This window comes from Procambarus clarkii, chromosome 86 (genome assembly GCF_040958095.1).
Source record: "Procambarus clarkii isolate CNS0578487 chromosome 86, FALCON_Pclarkii_2.0, whole genome shotgun sequence".
NCBI lineage: Eukaryota > Metazoa > Arthropoda > Malacostraca > Decapoda > Cambaridae > Procambarus > Procambarus clarkii.
In genome coordinates this window covers 16,167,962-16,185,549 of record NC_091235.1, presented here as the reverse complement: position 1 = coordinate 16,185,549, position 17,588 = coordinate 16,167,962, and the positions used below count along the sequence as shown (strand labels likewise).

Here is a 17,588-nt window from a genome sequence, read left to right as displayed (position 1 = left end):
CCCAGAAAGTTAGGCATAACAAAACAAAACCCCACATGATAAGAAAGGTACAACCAAAAAATGAAAAGAGAGGCAGAACTCCCTCCAATCCCAAGGAATATGAGCAAACAAGCAAACGTCACATTCCACTGCTACGCCACTCGTCTGCACAACCCTCTCCTACCTGCGCAGGCTACCCAGCATTTCAGTTCATTAGCTAATGTTGTCCAGGGTGGACGTCTTCTCTGGCCTCAATTTCCTAAGGCTGTGTTAGCCTTCGTGGCGACTAATGCAGTGTTGTGTGTGGTGGCCAGGTGTCGTCATCAGTGCCGGGGCTCTGATGACGATGCTGGTTGATGGCAGATAAGCATACCCCCAACCACAGGGAGGGGGGTTCCAGGGTCATTGCTCCCTAAACCTCTCTGAGAGGGAGCCAGGTTCTGGCTTGGTTCCAATAGGTTCCAATAGGTTCCAATAGGCTGAACTCCATAGACTAATGCCCCAGTCTAATATAACACACATTAGACCGATAGCTCCAGGGAGCCTCCGGCGCTCACCCAGAAAATTGTGTTTCATTACATTCAACACAGTTTTTTTTTTTTTTAAATAACAAGTAATGGTTACTTTAATTTGTAAAATGTTAATTAAAAATATTATTCTCGCCTTTTTGAAACTTTCTTCTCTCATTACAGTATACAGAGTGAAAATATTTGGTATGAATAACTACAGTCAAAAACTCTTTCCTTTCTTGAGCTTGGCATTTGTGCACATGCATGCATGTTTGTAACACTAACAAAGATTACTGACGCATTGTTACTCTTGTCGTGTTTCAGTATTAGTAATAGTAATGGTAAAAATAAGAATAATATCACAGTACAGTACTGCGACTAGGACAAAATAGCAAGGCAAATGACATGTAGAAAGGTGATTACAATTTTGTTTTCACTTGACATTTACAAAATTAAAATTTAATAATGGTCCAGGGTAGACCAAAACATTTCAGTTTTTCACATCTGTAATTTAGCAGTTTAGTGTTTAGAGTACCCTGTACTGTACATTAATTAATGGCAACAAAGATTTTGATATAATTTTTGTTTTTTTTTTTTTGTTTTTTTTTGGCAGTGGGCGTGTCAAAATTTATTAAGCTATATGTCATTAAATTGGAAACCACCTTTATTTTAATCAGTTACTTTCCATGCATATCGTTAGATATTTTCTTGACCAAAATTAAATTAGTGATTGAAGACAAGGGTAGGCATGGTTCCAAGCATTACAGATGACCCGCCAGAGTGATGACAGTTGCTATGGTTTCATCTGGCCATGCTGAGATTGTGCTATTCTAAATACTGTACAGTACAAACATAAATTATTCAGTGGTTTATAACTTGCTTGCAAGAAGAGCGCTTTACGCCTCCTCAGTATTGTAGCTGCTCCTGCCATCACATGCATGGTCAATGGTTAAAGTTTAATTCAGCCTCTGCTGTAGAATTGTAGAACAAGCATTCATGTGTATGTAAAGTGTTGGCTCACAAATGCCAGCGAATACTCTACAGTACTGGAGATGGTAACTTAAAAGGGTGCTTGAGGCTGCCAAAGCTGTTACATTACTACCGCTCTCCGGCTAAATTAATAGTGACGTCATGTAAATTATGATACGGTATACCTTGCTACTCTGGCCTGGCCACACCTTGGGCTCCATGATGTCACCCGGCCTTACTCATGACTTCATCCCACCTTTATCTCCTCACCTCACCTCTACCTGTGTTTACCTTTCATATCTTATTACCACTAGCTTTGTCTATAAGATAGGTTTGATAAAGCTCTTACAAGCAAAATATTATTTACATGCAGAGTATGTCACTGATATTTCTCTTCAACCAGCTTCTCTTTGTTTAATTATTGTACTGCATTAGTTATCATTACACACAGAAATCACAATAGCGTGATACATCAAATGAACAAATTGGATGAATAAGGCAGCGTCTGGGATCCTCTCGGATGTAGGTTCGAACCCTCGTCACGTCCCTTGTGAATTTGTTCATTAGTTCTCATGTTTTACACCTTTATGTTATCGCAGGAAATGCACAGTGATCAGATTTCCCATTTTAAATATTTGTTTAATATACATTGGCACTTCAAAAAATCTAGATTATATAATTCACTACCCAATCCAGGTTATTGTAAGAGCTTGGTAATTCAAATCCTAGTAACCCGAATATATGAATAATCAGAATGAATTTACATTTAATTTTCTACTTTTTGTGCCGTTAAGCACGGTAAAATATTTATTAAAGGACACAAAATTTAAAATATTTACTTTTAAAAAGTCTGAAAATAGCAAAAGAAAAAAAGGGAAACCATATATGATCTGCTAAAAATTACTGTATGTGACACTCTTTATTTCACTATAACCATTCCAATGCCTGGATTTAAACTGAAATTTGTTTAGTTTTGGGAGGGCGGTCTGGTAGCACAATGTGTTGAAGGGTTTCATTACTTGGAGATGTGAATTTTGGAGGGACCACAGTACTGTATAACTAACTTTATTGGTAGCACACCAACCCATCTTGATGTATATTGGATAAGATTATATTGACTAGTTGAACATTTCTATAGATGATTGCTAATTTTTAGTCCTACCCTGTACTATAATTGGTATCTTTGTTATGCTTCTTGTCTTGAAAATTAATAAAGTTATTCTTGCTAGTTTATATTAAAAGCAAATACTGTATACTGTACAGTAAACTGTAGTAAAATATTGGTGGCATCGTTACTTAATATTTAGGTTTCTAATAATTCTGTAGATTTTCTGCATTATATTTTTATATTATATCTTTCCATTTTATGAATGTTGCTTTAGCTGCAGTATATACAGCATACAGTAGTCATCTTTTCACATTAGACCCAGGCTTTGTGTCCTCTTCTGATAATTACTGTACCGGTATGTATTTTCACATTAGGTGTAGTGCTTAAGCTCAGCTGTTCTACAGGTACTTGCATCTTATTTCTCTGTTCTTTCTCTTGGCTGTAGTTATTTACCTGTCTAATGCAGTCTGTGGTTGACATTTAGTGTTTACAGAGGCTTGCCAAGGGAAATTCAAGTGTACTGGGAATGAGAACTTCTGCATTGACCAGCGGTACATGTGTGACAACCACCTCAACTGTGGCTTTCCCTCTGGTGGAGGAGATGAAGTGCGTTGCTCAGGTTAGTACATTTGATATGTATATTGTAGTGTTAGTGGCAGCATTTTATTGAATGGCAATATAGCTGTTAATTTGTGTGTGTGTGTGTGGTCTGACAGTATCAGACCACAAAGGAAGAATTGAAACAGGAATTTCCTTAAGTTTCTCCTAACAAAGTACTACAAATCACTCAATAAAGAACTAGATATCCCCCAACAGAAAACTTGAAACGGCCTAGCAAGTACTTCATTTCACCCAACAAAAATGTAACCTAAACCTAACCTAATAAATATAACAATACAGTAATTAAATACAGTAATTACCATAGTGTACTGTATTCTTTTTCTCTCATTACCATGTGCAGTGAGGGCAGTGTATCAACCAGTATTCTCCACTACAACAACAATCATCACTGCACTGGCAGGCGTGGTCGGTGCAGGTCTTGTCATCTGCTGCCTCTTCACCATTATCATGAAGGCCAAGTCTCGCAGTGCTACGCCATCTGGGTAAGGTTAATGCTGTACATAAGATTTGACAACCTGTTCTCATAATTAATGCATGTACTGTACTATGTATTGTGTATTTTCTGGACTTGTAAAATATGTTGTAGTGTCGGAATTGTGTGATCGACATGACATGAAAGAATTGCTTAATCTTGCATTGGATGGTTTACTTAGATGCACACACGTATTTTAAAATATGTGTGTGGTACTGGGACTTCAGTACCAGGGATTGCGATCCTGCTGTTTGCTACTGGGGCTTCAGAGGTGATACAGGCCCCGTGGCGTAGTGGTAAGACGCTTGCCTGGCGTTTCTCGAGTGCTTTGTCCTGGGTTCGTGTCTTGGCCGGGGAGGATTTACTGGGCGTCAATCCTTAACTGTAGCTTCTGTTTACCCAACAGTTAAATGGGTACCTGGTTGTCAAACGATTTTGCCGGTCGTATTCCGGGAATATAGGATTAAGGACTTGCCCGAAACGCTATGCGTGCTAGTGGCTTTGCAGGAATGTAAGAACTCTTGTATTTATAAATAAATCAAAATAAATGTAAATGCCCATGTTGCTCGCTCTTCTCCAGTGTGAGGCTGTCGGATTTCTTTTTGGTTCAGTTGGTATACAAGTGGACTATGTCAGCCCATGCTTTGGATTCAGCATGAACTTTTCCTCCTTTTATCCACCACCCCGCTTTCATCTCTTCCATGTCCTGAAGTAGCTATTGCCTCTTATTATGTCAGCTGCATCTGTTGCCTTCCAGCCCCATGGTCTTCTTTTGCAATAGGATTCTGTTTCTGCTGCTCAGGAGCAGTCTTCTCGGGATTAGACCTCACCTGTTGTTGATTGGGAAAAGGCCACTGGAAGTGTCAGATTCTGGGGCCATAGTACTTCCCCAGCTTTTGCTGCTCCTGTTCAAGGTTGTTGTTATGTTGTCTTTTTGCAGTGTGCCCTTTTGATGGTGATGTGGCAGGATGTCTCACCAATTTTGCAAACTCTTGGACCCACAGTGCATGGGTCTTATGGGTGGTGTCCTCGGGCCTGCAGTGGAGGTGAGCTTTAACCCCTCCTTTAGTGTCAGGGGGATCCAGGGCCTGCTGCCTACCCTGCAGTTCCTTTCGGTCAGTACGGGGTGGTTGAACTCTAGTGTGGTCGAGTTAACCCCTGCTATGCAATGGGTGCCATATCCCTTGTCTTGTAGAGAGAGACAGTGATTCTTTTCCTTGCTTTTGGTAGCCAAGAGATTGCCACAAAAGCCTGATGCAACTTCCTGAGGCACTACTAAACTGGAAGTTCTGAAGTTACTGAGGGCCTTGCATAGAAAAGGATGTTTCATTACATTTATCACTTGAATTTCTTGGCTAAGTTGGGCTGGTCTTCCAAGACAGCCAGGTCTAGAGGACACCGTATTTCAGTTAAAAAATGTCTCTGTTTGCCAAATTTAGTAATCGGATAATTATATAAAGTTCTTCTTATCTAGCCTTATGATTGGGTGGTTTATTTGAGGTGGTCATCATTTGAGTTGTACTGGGATAATAGCATACATTCTCTTTCATGTAATGTTTAAAACTTGGTGACAAATTACTATACGATTCAGTACTGTATTATTACTACTGTACTGAATTAATATTATTATTAATTCTACATAATTACTGTTTCAATCTTTTGGAGATCTGATATACCTATAGCATATTTGAAGTGCACATCACAATTTCAGGACTCCTGTACCACCAGGCGGACAAACTCAAGTTCCCTCGGCACCAGCCCTTCAACGACAACATACTCTTCCACCATATGAGGCAGTAGTCATGTCTGATGCAAACCAGAGCTGGAAGAGCAATGCTCCTCCATGCCCTGAGGTGGGAGAGTATCCACCCAGCTATGAGATGCTCTTTCCAGAAGGCCCTCCTAAAGAGGCGCATGCAGAAAATGGTCATACTGGTGATGGAATAAATTCACAAGGTGCTACCCCATAAACTCTACAAGTGCCACAATCGTTTTATAAAGCTTGGAGAAACTACTAGGCTAGTGGGGAAATCTTAGGGGATCAAGAATAGTTAAAAATCGTTGTTTAAATTTTGTTTGTACAATGAAGGCATCAAGAATATTGTGAACATGTTCACATTTACTTGAGAAGTTAATAATCTTAAACAAAAATAAATTTGCTACAGAGATATGGGATTATTTTCATACTGTAATATCAGAGGCCTTAAAATAGAGTACAATAATAAAATGTGTTACAGTAGTGTTGGATCTATTGCATGACCAGTACATACCTCGCATCAAATATTTAGAAAATAAATACATCATTATTAGCTTTGAGTCAAATATTTTGGTTTGCAATTAATATTAAAAATATCTGGCATATCAGTGAAGCCTTCAGTAGCATTTAGGTGTGTAATGAAAATGTTTAAGGAAATATAAGGAATGTTTCTAAGGCTTGTGCTCGGCTATTATGAACTCCTACGGTGAGAGGTGACGTAACGGGTTGCGTGCTTGAAAGTTTCTGAGAGTTCCCTGGCTGTGGACAGTTGCACTCGATGTGTATGAGCACTCGTCTCTGTGTCAATATCTTATTTGTCTGACCTTATACAGTCACTCATAAGGTTTGGTTTGGAATATCATACTTTGTGTGATAAGAGTGAAGAAGAGTACAGTTCAGTTTAATACTGGATGAGGATGGATCCTTATATAAGTTATTTAAAGCAGCTAGCAAAATATTTTTTTTTTTAACATGATAGCAGATTATGCACATGTGCAGAATATTAAATGGAGAAAGCTAGTAACTTAATAATTACTTTGTAACATGCGTATGTAAAACAATACTTGGCAATGGCACACAAGTTAATTTGTGAATTAGCTGTGATCATGTTAATATACAAGTTTTGTAAAGAAAGTTAAACAGAGTGTATTAAAAACTTACTGTGCATTTAATTGCATATTTTATTGTTTTTGTGCATTGGTGACAAAGTCAAGAAGTTAGAGTAGTGCCAAAAACAAGATGCTACAGTTATAATATTTTACTAATGAGTCCAGCAAAATATGAATAAAAAGTAGTAGAAAGTCATGATTTAAATTTGTATTTGTATACTACCGATATATTTTTGTGCGATGTGTATAGGTTGTCTACATAAAACCTAGTCGAAGCTTTTTAAGTTACAGCATTATTTCTACACAAAATTTAAGATACATTAACCTCCATGCTGTGCGGCTTTTACTGTGACATTTTGGTAGTGCGCGGAAATTGAAATGTTCCTCCCAAAGAGTTTTTTTTTTCTTTTTTTTTTTTTTTAAATTTTTAAAATCTTTTCCCTGAACATGTACATGTAAAAAAAAAAAAATCAAATTGCTTTGGCTGTGGCAATGTGACATCACCGATACATGTTCACCCGTGCTGAAAGCTCCTGGAGGCGGTCGCGCGGGCAGTTCAAGACTCGTGAGTTGCCACAAATGTATTTTCATTCATTTTTTAAATGCATTTTCAATGCTTTCTAATTTTTTTTATTGTATCTGATGCACATTTGTGTCCTTTACAATATGTACACAGTAGAATATTCATAATGTTCTGAGGAACTAATACATGAGTCACTAATGTGTCCATAAAATTTGTTTTTGTTGCAATATTACTTGTTCAATATCCAATTTATTTATACTATGTACACTCACACACTATTTACAGTCATACATACTCAGTACTTCAGAAGTGAATGATAATCAAAGCAGCAGTCCATGGTGCACAGTGCGGCTTTGCACTCGATGCATCAGGAACACACAGATTTTTGCTTCCTGTTTCTTCGTTCTGTGTGCTTGCAAACAATGCACTCATGTACACATTTGGCTTCAGTTCCTGTAGGTGGTATGTAGCCAAGCTTGTGATGTGTATGGTAGTCTTGAAAAGATCTAGAAAGAGATCAGTGACAAAGTTCTGTCCTGGTACAAAGTAATCTCAAAATTTTTGTCTGATATCGCTGAATACTTTTCACACTTTCCAAATTCGATAGTTTGTGTGGTACAAAATTATCACAGTCCTCCCTGGTGAGTTCACCCGTGCTCCTTGTACTGGCACCACTACCACTGGTATAGTAACACCACCATGGAAGCCGCTAACACTGTTTGTCTCTGATACTTGTATCAGAAACAGCATCACTGAACCCAGAAAACAACACAGGTACTGGTGATAATGGTTAGGGCGATGGCCTGGGAGGCTGCAACACGCTTGGTGCTCCCCTGTATTGGATACGCTCGCTGTATCGTCCTCATCCGTGCTGTATCACTTGTATTCAACACTTGTGTTAGGTCTTTATTGTGCCTTGCTTAATCAATATCACTATTATCATCTTCAAACCATAAGGTTTGAATTTCATCATCAGAGAGTGATTTTGCGACATTGCGTCCAACAGGGGATTGAGAGTCGGAGGCACGCCAGCCAATTTTGCTCACTCAGAACTGAGCAAACCCGCAGCCCTGGGCATGCTGGGAATTTTTATCAAGATGGTTGCCGTTCACTGGAGGTCTTGGGTGTCCATCTTGTACCCAACCTACTGCGGGCACATTTTGAATCATACGATGCCTTAACGTTGCTCCTGAGTCGGGTGACACACTGCCATACCCCATGCTATGTCTGGTGGTGCAGTGCAGTGGTTAACTCATTTCACTTGAACAGAATTATTGTATTTATAACTTATTTCACTATATTGAATGTCTTTTATGTGAAATATAAGTTAATTTATACAAAATTTTGTGTATGTAAATAATGCTGTGATTCGAAGCTGAAAATTTTTGATGTGAAATCATTGTATATTTAAAGATATTAACTAATATTATGCAAATCAAATGCCAATGAGTGGAGAAGTTATTCCACTTATATTTTTTTGAATGCTTTCCTAGACTGTTGGATATAAATTAAAATTGTGGTAATAGAGTAAATGGTACGTGAGACGGATGAGTGGAGTCACTCTCCTGATAATACGATTTTGACACTTTTCTACCTTTTTGACACATTTATTTTTACTGTATTTAAATTTTGACACATTTTTACAATAACCAACATGAACCAGGTTGGTCATTTGATATCTTTTTTGTGGGGATCCCCGTTGTCTCCTTGACACGATATCAGTAGCATAGTGTCAGGAAGGCCCCGGGGCTCACCCAGAATACTGGCATTTCATTACATTTAATGCTGGTTTTATTGCTTTTAAATTGTGCACGAGTATGAATAGAAGTTTTATATATGCATGTGCAATATATAGTTATATTCTGGCATTCTCTTAATAGAATTAAAGAGAACAGTGAGTTATATCAGAAAAAAGTTTTTTACAAATAAAATTAGTAATAAAAGTTTAAGTATGCTTTGTGTTGCAGATTTGGGTTGCATATGGCATACCACATTGCTGCTTAAAGCATTGAGCCCACCAGCCATTGTATTAGAGAACTGAATGAACTGTAATACCAGCATGCATTTTTGTCTAATGTAAAGCAGTTGTTGGCATCTCGACATATCGGTTCTTTCGTAAGTTTGTCTATTATTGTTTACAAACATTGAGCCACAACTGGCAGAAATTGCACCAAACTCAGAGTGATAGCAACACATGACGTTGATAATTAGTGTTAATGTTTTATCCTTTGTTTTTAAATTCATGACTTATAATGCTTGTGATCTCTGTACCTAATTTCATCTCGAGTTTCTTGTTTTGTGTGTTTTCTTGTATAAAAGTGGGAAGTGGAGTGGTGGTAGTGATGTATTTTCAATGTTTGAAAAAACATGCTGAAATTCATAATTTAAGGAATCAGAGAAACATACCGATGCTAGTTTTAAGAAATTACTCTCAAAATAATTGAATTTAGTCTTGGATTCATTTTAAAATATTGATATCCTTCTTTGTCCAAGTGTTTCTGTGCCTTAATAGTAGAAACAAAACGATTTAGAAGATGTAAATTGCTACTCGACCTGAATTTCTGTTTAGTATTTCATGTTGTGTGTTAGTTTAGGGCATGCCAGTTTTCCACCTGTACATAATCCAAATTGAGAGGATGCTTTAAAAATAGGTTCTCTGATTTTGCTTTAAAAATAGGTTCTCTGATTTTACTATCTCAATTTACCTTCAGTATCGTGTTTTATTATTTAGACATTAATTACACATAATGAAAGGAGTCTTCCAAGTGATTCCTAAAATTTTGATGAATTTTGAATAAATGGGCCAAGTAGTATTGGTAGTGTTTATTGTAATGTATTTAATAACATGTTAACTATGACTTGGAATGTTATTTAAATGATGGGATAACACCATCGGCAGACGTGATCTCCTTTTTTATCATTATTCTAGTTATAATGTATTGCACTTTATTTTATTAGTTTTTTAAATTAAATATGAAAATTGAATGCTTCATGCATAAAATATATAAAAATATCTTTTGTCACCTAAGTTTTACTGCTAAAATAGCCATTGTGCATGGTGAAAACTGATCCACGTAGGACCAGTGTAGTTTTAAGAGATTCTGTACAAGTGTCTTTCACAGTTTCTGTAAAAAATAAAAAATAAAAAAAATTAGTACTGTACTGGTATTTGGTTGTGCAGATAATTGAAGAAGAGAAACTCGGTAATGATGATACTAAAAGTAGACCTATTTAGCCAGCAGGTAAAACATGCTTGAGGTATGTTTAGTGAGCGTAGGATCAATGTTGATTCGTGGTTGAATCAACGTCTGTTGCCCCGGGGGGTAGCCAAAGTGACAAAAATATTAAGGATGTTATCGAGGTAATATGACTATTTCATTTTGCTACAAGCATTAAATAGTATGCCAATGTGTAATTAACTACAGCCATAATGTTAAATACTGTAATGCAATAATTGTATACTCAATGTTTATAAATTTATTTGTACTGTTCTGCTCAAAGTTGACTTGATGTGAAGTCTGGTGAAGGGGTATTATCACATAGTACTGATCTGTATAGAATTGTACCACATTTTCACGTACATTGTCATGTTATATATATTATTATTGGCTGGAACTGTTGTCAGCTGAAAGGTTGTCTGTCTTTAGGTAAAGAATAAATGCTTTATGTAAGACATGGAAACAAGCAGAACACAAGAGTTTAGTACAGTACTGTAATGCACATTTTGGAAGTTTTTAGTTATATCATTGTATTGCCTATAACTTGGAAATGCTCATAAATTATGTAACATTATCCTTTGTCAGATTCTAGTATCAGATGTATAAATTATATTTTATATATATATATATATATATATAATATATATATAATATATATATAATATATATATAATATACTGTATATATAATATATAAATAATATATATATAATATATATATAATATATATATAATATATTATATATATAATATATATATATTATATATAATATATATATATATTATATATATAATATATATATATATTATATATATAATATATATATTATATATATAATATATATATTATATATATAATATATATATTATATATATAATATATATATTATATATATAATATATATATTATATATATAATATATATATTATATATATAATATATATATTATATATATAATATATATATTATATATATAATATATATATTATATATATTATATATATAATATATATATTATATATATAATATATATATATATATATTATATATATATATTATATATATATATATATATATATATATATTATATATATATATTATATATATATATATATATATTATATATATATATATTATATATATATATATATATTATATATATATATATATATATTATATATATATATATATATAATATATATATATATATATATATATATATATATATATATATATATATATATATATATATAAAACATAAAATGTGATCATGTTTTTCTGTACAGTAGGCCCAAATTACTACCAGTGTACACTTTGATACTTTAATGGTGTAAATTATTTTTTTATTTTTTTGCTTTTTTGCCTAAGTTGCACAATGCAGGCATGTTTCTAAGTCATGGCATTAGCAGCAGCTTTTATCATATCAGGAATAAAATCATGCTTCAACGTAGATATAATAATATTTGTATTAAGGAAGCTGTGACTAAAATGCTTCCAAACTCTGTAGGTTACTAAGGACATTCGTTATAATGCTTACAAATTATTCACCTTAATTACCTAAGGGTAGTTACAGGATAAAAGCTATACTCATAATGTCCAGTCTTCCCCATAATTTTTATCATTCGACACTTTGAAAAAATGTACTGATGGTTTTGACATCAGCCGACTTCTCACTTAAAGTTGCCTGAGAACAGTGATGTCAAAGATGTAACTGAGAAGCAATAAGCATAAACATAAGCTAAGCAGTCAAAATTGGATTGATTGATGAATACAGTAACTTTATTATTCAAGGTAAATATATTTTTTAAATGTGATGTACATCTGTGTTGTGGTTAGAGGGTGTTACAGGAAGGACAAGTGAATGAATCTTCTAATTTGGTTGCCTCAAAAGTTAAATATCATAGCTATCTTATCTAATTAACGTTATTATTTCTGTTTTTATTTCTAAAGAATTTGTGCATTCCTATTCTGTGCTTGGATCTTGTAACAAATCTCTTGCTGAATCTTGGAATGAATCTGTTGCAATCTTTTGCTGAATCTCTTGCACTCTTTTGCTGAATCTTTTATTACTACACATATCTTAGTTGAATTATTGCAATATTAACCATAATACTGTACCAAAAAGTTGGCATTTATAGTAATGTGTACAATTATAAAAGATGCTGTAGTATCGGGGGCCAGAAGCTCTGTATACTATTGTATGATATTTTATCCTATAAAATCTATAGACACCGCTGTGTTGTTTTGTGTTAAAAGATCTGTGTACTGTACTGTTGTATCTGGACCACAGAAAAATCTATGGCCCTAGAAAATCTATGCACAATACTGTGGTATCTGGGACCAGAAATTTCAGTGAGAGCCATTTTAATTTCTAAATGATTTTCATGAGCTCAACATCTAAACATATGTTAGGGTTTATTCATAAAAAAAACTGGATTTGTATGCTGTATATTATATAGCGTGCCAACACTAAATGTGTGTTGCTTGGTAGTGTTGAGTGTGTGCAACGGCATTATATGAGGGTCGAATATATTATTGACATTAATTTATTTCAAATTTTATATATAATATATATATATATAATACAATACTTTAGTAATTATAACAGGAATAAATATAGTAGTAATTTTTTAGTTTTTATATGTAAAATATTTGTTCAAAACATTTTATTGGAGATGTGTGTTTTTCGAATGAAATTTTGTGCCATTGTATAGTAATGAATTTGTAACAATATTAAGGAAAGAATAGGTGCTGTAGCAAAGCTCAAGGATTTGTATACACCCTCATGAATAACACCTTATTCATTCAACCCTTCATTGTGCACTTTTATATAGCTCAAATGCTGTTCGCTTCCGAATCACTGGTGCGTGGCACTTTCTTTTGATAAAGTATTCCTTTCTTCAGACTCTCCATTATTAAAATAGAGTATGTAGAATTTGTTGTCTTCTACTGGCATAATCTAAAATTACATCAAACCAATTGTTGGGATAATTTAGATTTAAGCTATTTTTATGTTTGCCTTTAGAGTAATTTATTTGATTTGATTTTGTTGCTTGAAATATCATTTTTTCATGATTAATTACTACATACTGTATTTTAGTTTTCTCTCCCACCCAATATTTAAAGAAACTTTACCTTCTGTTAAGTCTATACTCACCTAGTTGAGCTTTGGCTCATTGGTCCCACCTCTCAACTGTCAAAATTGTTGGGCAGAAGTGATGAGAGAGATACTTACGTGAACAAAATTGCATGTGCTGGTGTGATATGAATATATCGCACTCATTAGTGTCTCACACTAATAGTATATCAGCTGATATATACTGTGTATTTATGAGGTGCGTACTTTTGGCAGGAAGCTGAAATGTGGTCAGACCTTTGACATTGTTTCCCACAATTTCTAGTGTTCCCCCCCCTACCCCTACCCCTAGGCCAACTACTAACCTTCCAAGGAAAGTCAGTCGTTGCAACCCGCAAAAATTGTCTGATTCCCAGGTACCTGTGAACAGTTGCATCAGGTGGAAGGTGTGAGGAGAGGGATACAAGTTACACTTGAAAGAAATGCAATCAAAATAATAATGAATAACATCCACTTCCTTACAGTTAATAACATCCACTTCCTTACTTACAGTACACGTAAACTTTGTAAAAGTACTAGATTGTACATACCAGTCATTACACAGGAAATATGCCCCAATATTTGCCCTGGCAGAGAAATCAAACCTGGGATCTTTTAGTAGTGACCCTATTGAGTTACAGGGTCTGATTAAATTCAATAAAAAATACAAAAGTAATAGAGAGTGTGTGTGTGTGTGTGTGTGTGTGTGTGTGTGTGTGTGGAGAAGTTGCCAGTGGAATACTGGTACTGTGCCAGGGAATTGGAAAAAAAAAGAGAGCAGTGATTTTTGCTACTGTAAAAATAGAGAACAAAGAAAGGAAGAATTATAGAGACACTAGTTCATTAAGGTAATAGGCAAAGTGTACAACAGGAAAGTGTTTGAAATAGTACAGGATATCATTTAGAAAATGGCCAGTGATGAACAAGATGGGTTCTGCAGTGAAAGTGTGCACTTCAATCTGATAGAGTATTGGTATTGAAACGGTTTATAGAGAAGGCATGCGAGAAAGTTTTTATAGGTGAATAATATATAATAAAATTAATAAAGTATGACTAGAGAGTCATGAGCATGTATGTAGTTAGCAGAGTTCTATTACATGATGTGAAACATTTTTATGTAAGAAGTAATGCATGTGCAATAGTTAATGATACCAGTTACTGATATTATTGGTTTGATATTAATGGAGGTGCCCACTAAAGTTGTGTAACATCATTGTGATTGTTTATTATACTGTATATTGTACATGGATGAGGTGAAACCGGTCACGATAACAATATTGGAGAAAGATATAAATATTGTACTGTATATAGGAATAAAATGAGTAAGGTAAGGTAATTATCAGGAGAAAGGGCCAGGCCATTACGACTATATAGCACTTGGAAGGGATCAGGATAAGGATTTGGGATGGGATTGTAGGGAAGGAAGGATGCCCAACTACTGATGGTCGGGGATTGAATGCCGACCTGCATGAAGCGAGACCGTCACTCTACCGTCACTCTACCGTCCACCCTACCGTCCACCCCAATTGGTTGGAGTATGTTAAATTTGATATAGGGTATGCAAATGATAGTTCTTTAGTAGAGTGAGAATGAAATTTATGAAAGGCTAGTCAAGGAAAATTTTTAGTGAGAAAAACACAGTGGTGAAGTACTAAAAGTTGTTTGTCAGTTTAAATACCTGGAATAGATGTCTGATAAAATCAATAATCACAACAGTAGAAGTGAGCAATTGATAAGTCTGTGATGTTGGGGGAGGGATAGTGTAAGGCATAAAAATCTTGCGAAGTGAGATTTAGTGCAAAAGCCTATAAAGTGCAAGATTGAGAATAGTGTGCCAAGAAGGTTGGAGGATGTTAAGTGAATATAGCAATAAGGGTGACGTCCAGGAAAAAGATGAATGGACATAGTGAGTGTGAGAAAGTAGGGATGATTGTGATCATGGCACAAGATATGGTAAGGAACAAGGCTTAAAGTGATTAATAGGGAGGGAATGAATACGTTTGCATTGTGCATGGTAATAATAAAAAGGTGCATGTGTATGTTCCCATAGTAATGTAAGCTGAAGACTGTGACTAAATGATGCTAAACGTATAGAAACTGTGTGTGCCTTTTCTGGGCTACCTTCACAGATAATATGTCTCTATGATAATATATATGTAGATATCTCTGATGAACCACCTTCTTAGCAAGACAATTTTATATTAATATACAATAGTTTTTTACTTTTATACTATACTCATTACTGTAGCAAAATAATTACATAATTATTATTTGTATAATGCGGTAATAGCATGAAGTACATGTACTGTATGTGAATTTTAAGCTGTTAAGAGCACACACATTTGTCGGAAGATGTAAATATTCTGTACAATACTTGATAGATCTTAGTAACAGAATACTTTAACCTTCATCAGTCACTGTTGTCAGTATATTTCTTCTAGGAGGAATTTTTCAGTTCTGTACAGTAGTTCATTTTGATAAGTATTTCTCAATAAAAAGGAATGTAATGCATCACCTGTGTTGGCAAAGATTATATAAGAATGCATTAATTTCTGTTCATTATATGATAAAAGTTTTATTTCATTTTGAAAGCATTATGGCATCAGTGTGTTTAAAGGTACGTAATTTTAAAAGTTGATGACTATGGACTAATTTTTATTTTGTTTTTATTTATTATTTCTATTATACAATGCTGAATTTTGGTTGTTACTTTTAATTCCTTGCGAAGCATACAGTTGTAACTTATTTGGTAATGCTGTAAATTTCATCTGGTGTCCAGGCAAGGTGGGAGACATCACTCAATATGATGTGGATAACCTGTCACATTATGACCTGCGACTAAGCTACCCTCTCTCATCTTGGCCTTATTGCTCAAGTACAGCTGGTTGAGATATTATAAAATGACCCCATTGTTCAGTTTTATTTGTATGGTAATACTTTCTTCTTAAGTTTTTAAAATATCATAATTTTTATCATAGTTTTTATACATTATTACTAAGCTTTATTGTATTTGTTTTGTGTGTATAACTGTTAATTATAAGAAGTAAATTACTAATTCATAATTCATTGTGTTTGGGGACAGGCAGCCAATGCATATACAGTATACATGTTAGACTTATATCAATGTTCCCACCTCTCCCCAAGGTAGAATTACTGACCCTCCCCAAAATGCAACCCCACAACAAGCTGACTAACACCTGGGTACCTGTTTACTGATAGGTGAACAGACATATTAGGCCAAAGGAAACGCACCCAAATATATCTCTGTCCAGCCCGGAATTCGAACCCAGAATTCCCGATTATGAGTCGAGAACAAACCTGACTGTATTTTAGATAGTTTGAATATCTCGGCCACGGTGTGAGAATTTGATCAGGCTCCCTGGTCATACTACAGCACACGAGATCATTCCTGCATGTTTGCATTTCACTCTCACATCCCTATTCCCTCTTTTTAGGAATCTTTGGCCTTCCCCTACATCCATTTCCATTTAGTCAAGTACCGGTAGGGGTATAATTTATATAATATAAATTATACATTTCTGCTGGCGTAGTGTGTAAGTTATGCCCTAGTTTCTTGTTATCTATTGTGTAAATATAATTCATTTTACTTTTCTTGCATAAATCCATTTTCATTTAAAAATATTTGCATTTTAAGTGATGTTAAAAAAAGTGGCCATTGTGTTGTCATACATGTGTTTCTTTTGTTATACTGTAGCTTATTAGTAAAGGGAGCTACTGGAGTAAGTTTTTCCATAACATTTTGAAGTATTGCTATCTAAGGTCATTTATGAATATTGTTATTACTCTATTACATATAATAATGTGCATGTAGCATACTTAATAGTTTTTGAACCAAGATGAATTTCAGTTTGAAAGATTGCATACATCTTTGAGAACATGTGGAAACTTCCATCAATCGGTTTTACTGCCTTTATTGTTGGGATTGCAACAAGTCTTTAGACTTGATCATTTTCAGACTTTATACCTTGTTATACACAACTTTCGATTATAATGTCGTCATTTATATGCGCTATGATAAAATTTATGCCATAATGTGATATGTAGTGATAATTAGCAAGGTCTGAATTATGGATAATATTTCTATCAATATCCTGTGATAAATTAAATATATCTTAAGTTTTCTATTTATAATCATAAACAGGAAATATACTGTATTGACAAATTTTGAACTGTAAAATGAGTAAAATA

The 17,588-nt window shown here is 34.5% G+C and overlaps 1 protein-coding gene across 1 annotated transcript; it reads left to right on the top strand.

Annotated features, from left to right (window-relative positions):
• Nucleotides 1–572: 572 nt before the first annotated feature.
• Nucleotides 573–9,904, top strand: LOC123767702 (uncharacterized). The gene is made up of 3 exons (XM_069317147.1): nt 573–3,184; nt 3,527–3,668; nt 5,370–9,904. The coding sequence occupies exons 1-3, from the start codon at nt 3,121–3,123 to the stop codon at nt 5,626–5,628; spliced, it is 465 nt and encodes a 154-aa protein (XP_069173248.1). The 5' UTR covers nt 573–3,120; the 3' UTR covers nt 5,629–9,904.
• The last annotated feature ends 7,684 nt before the right edge of the window (nt 9,905–17,588 follow it).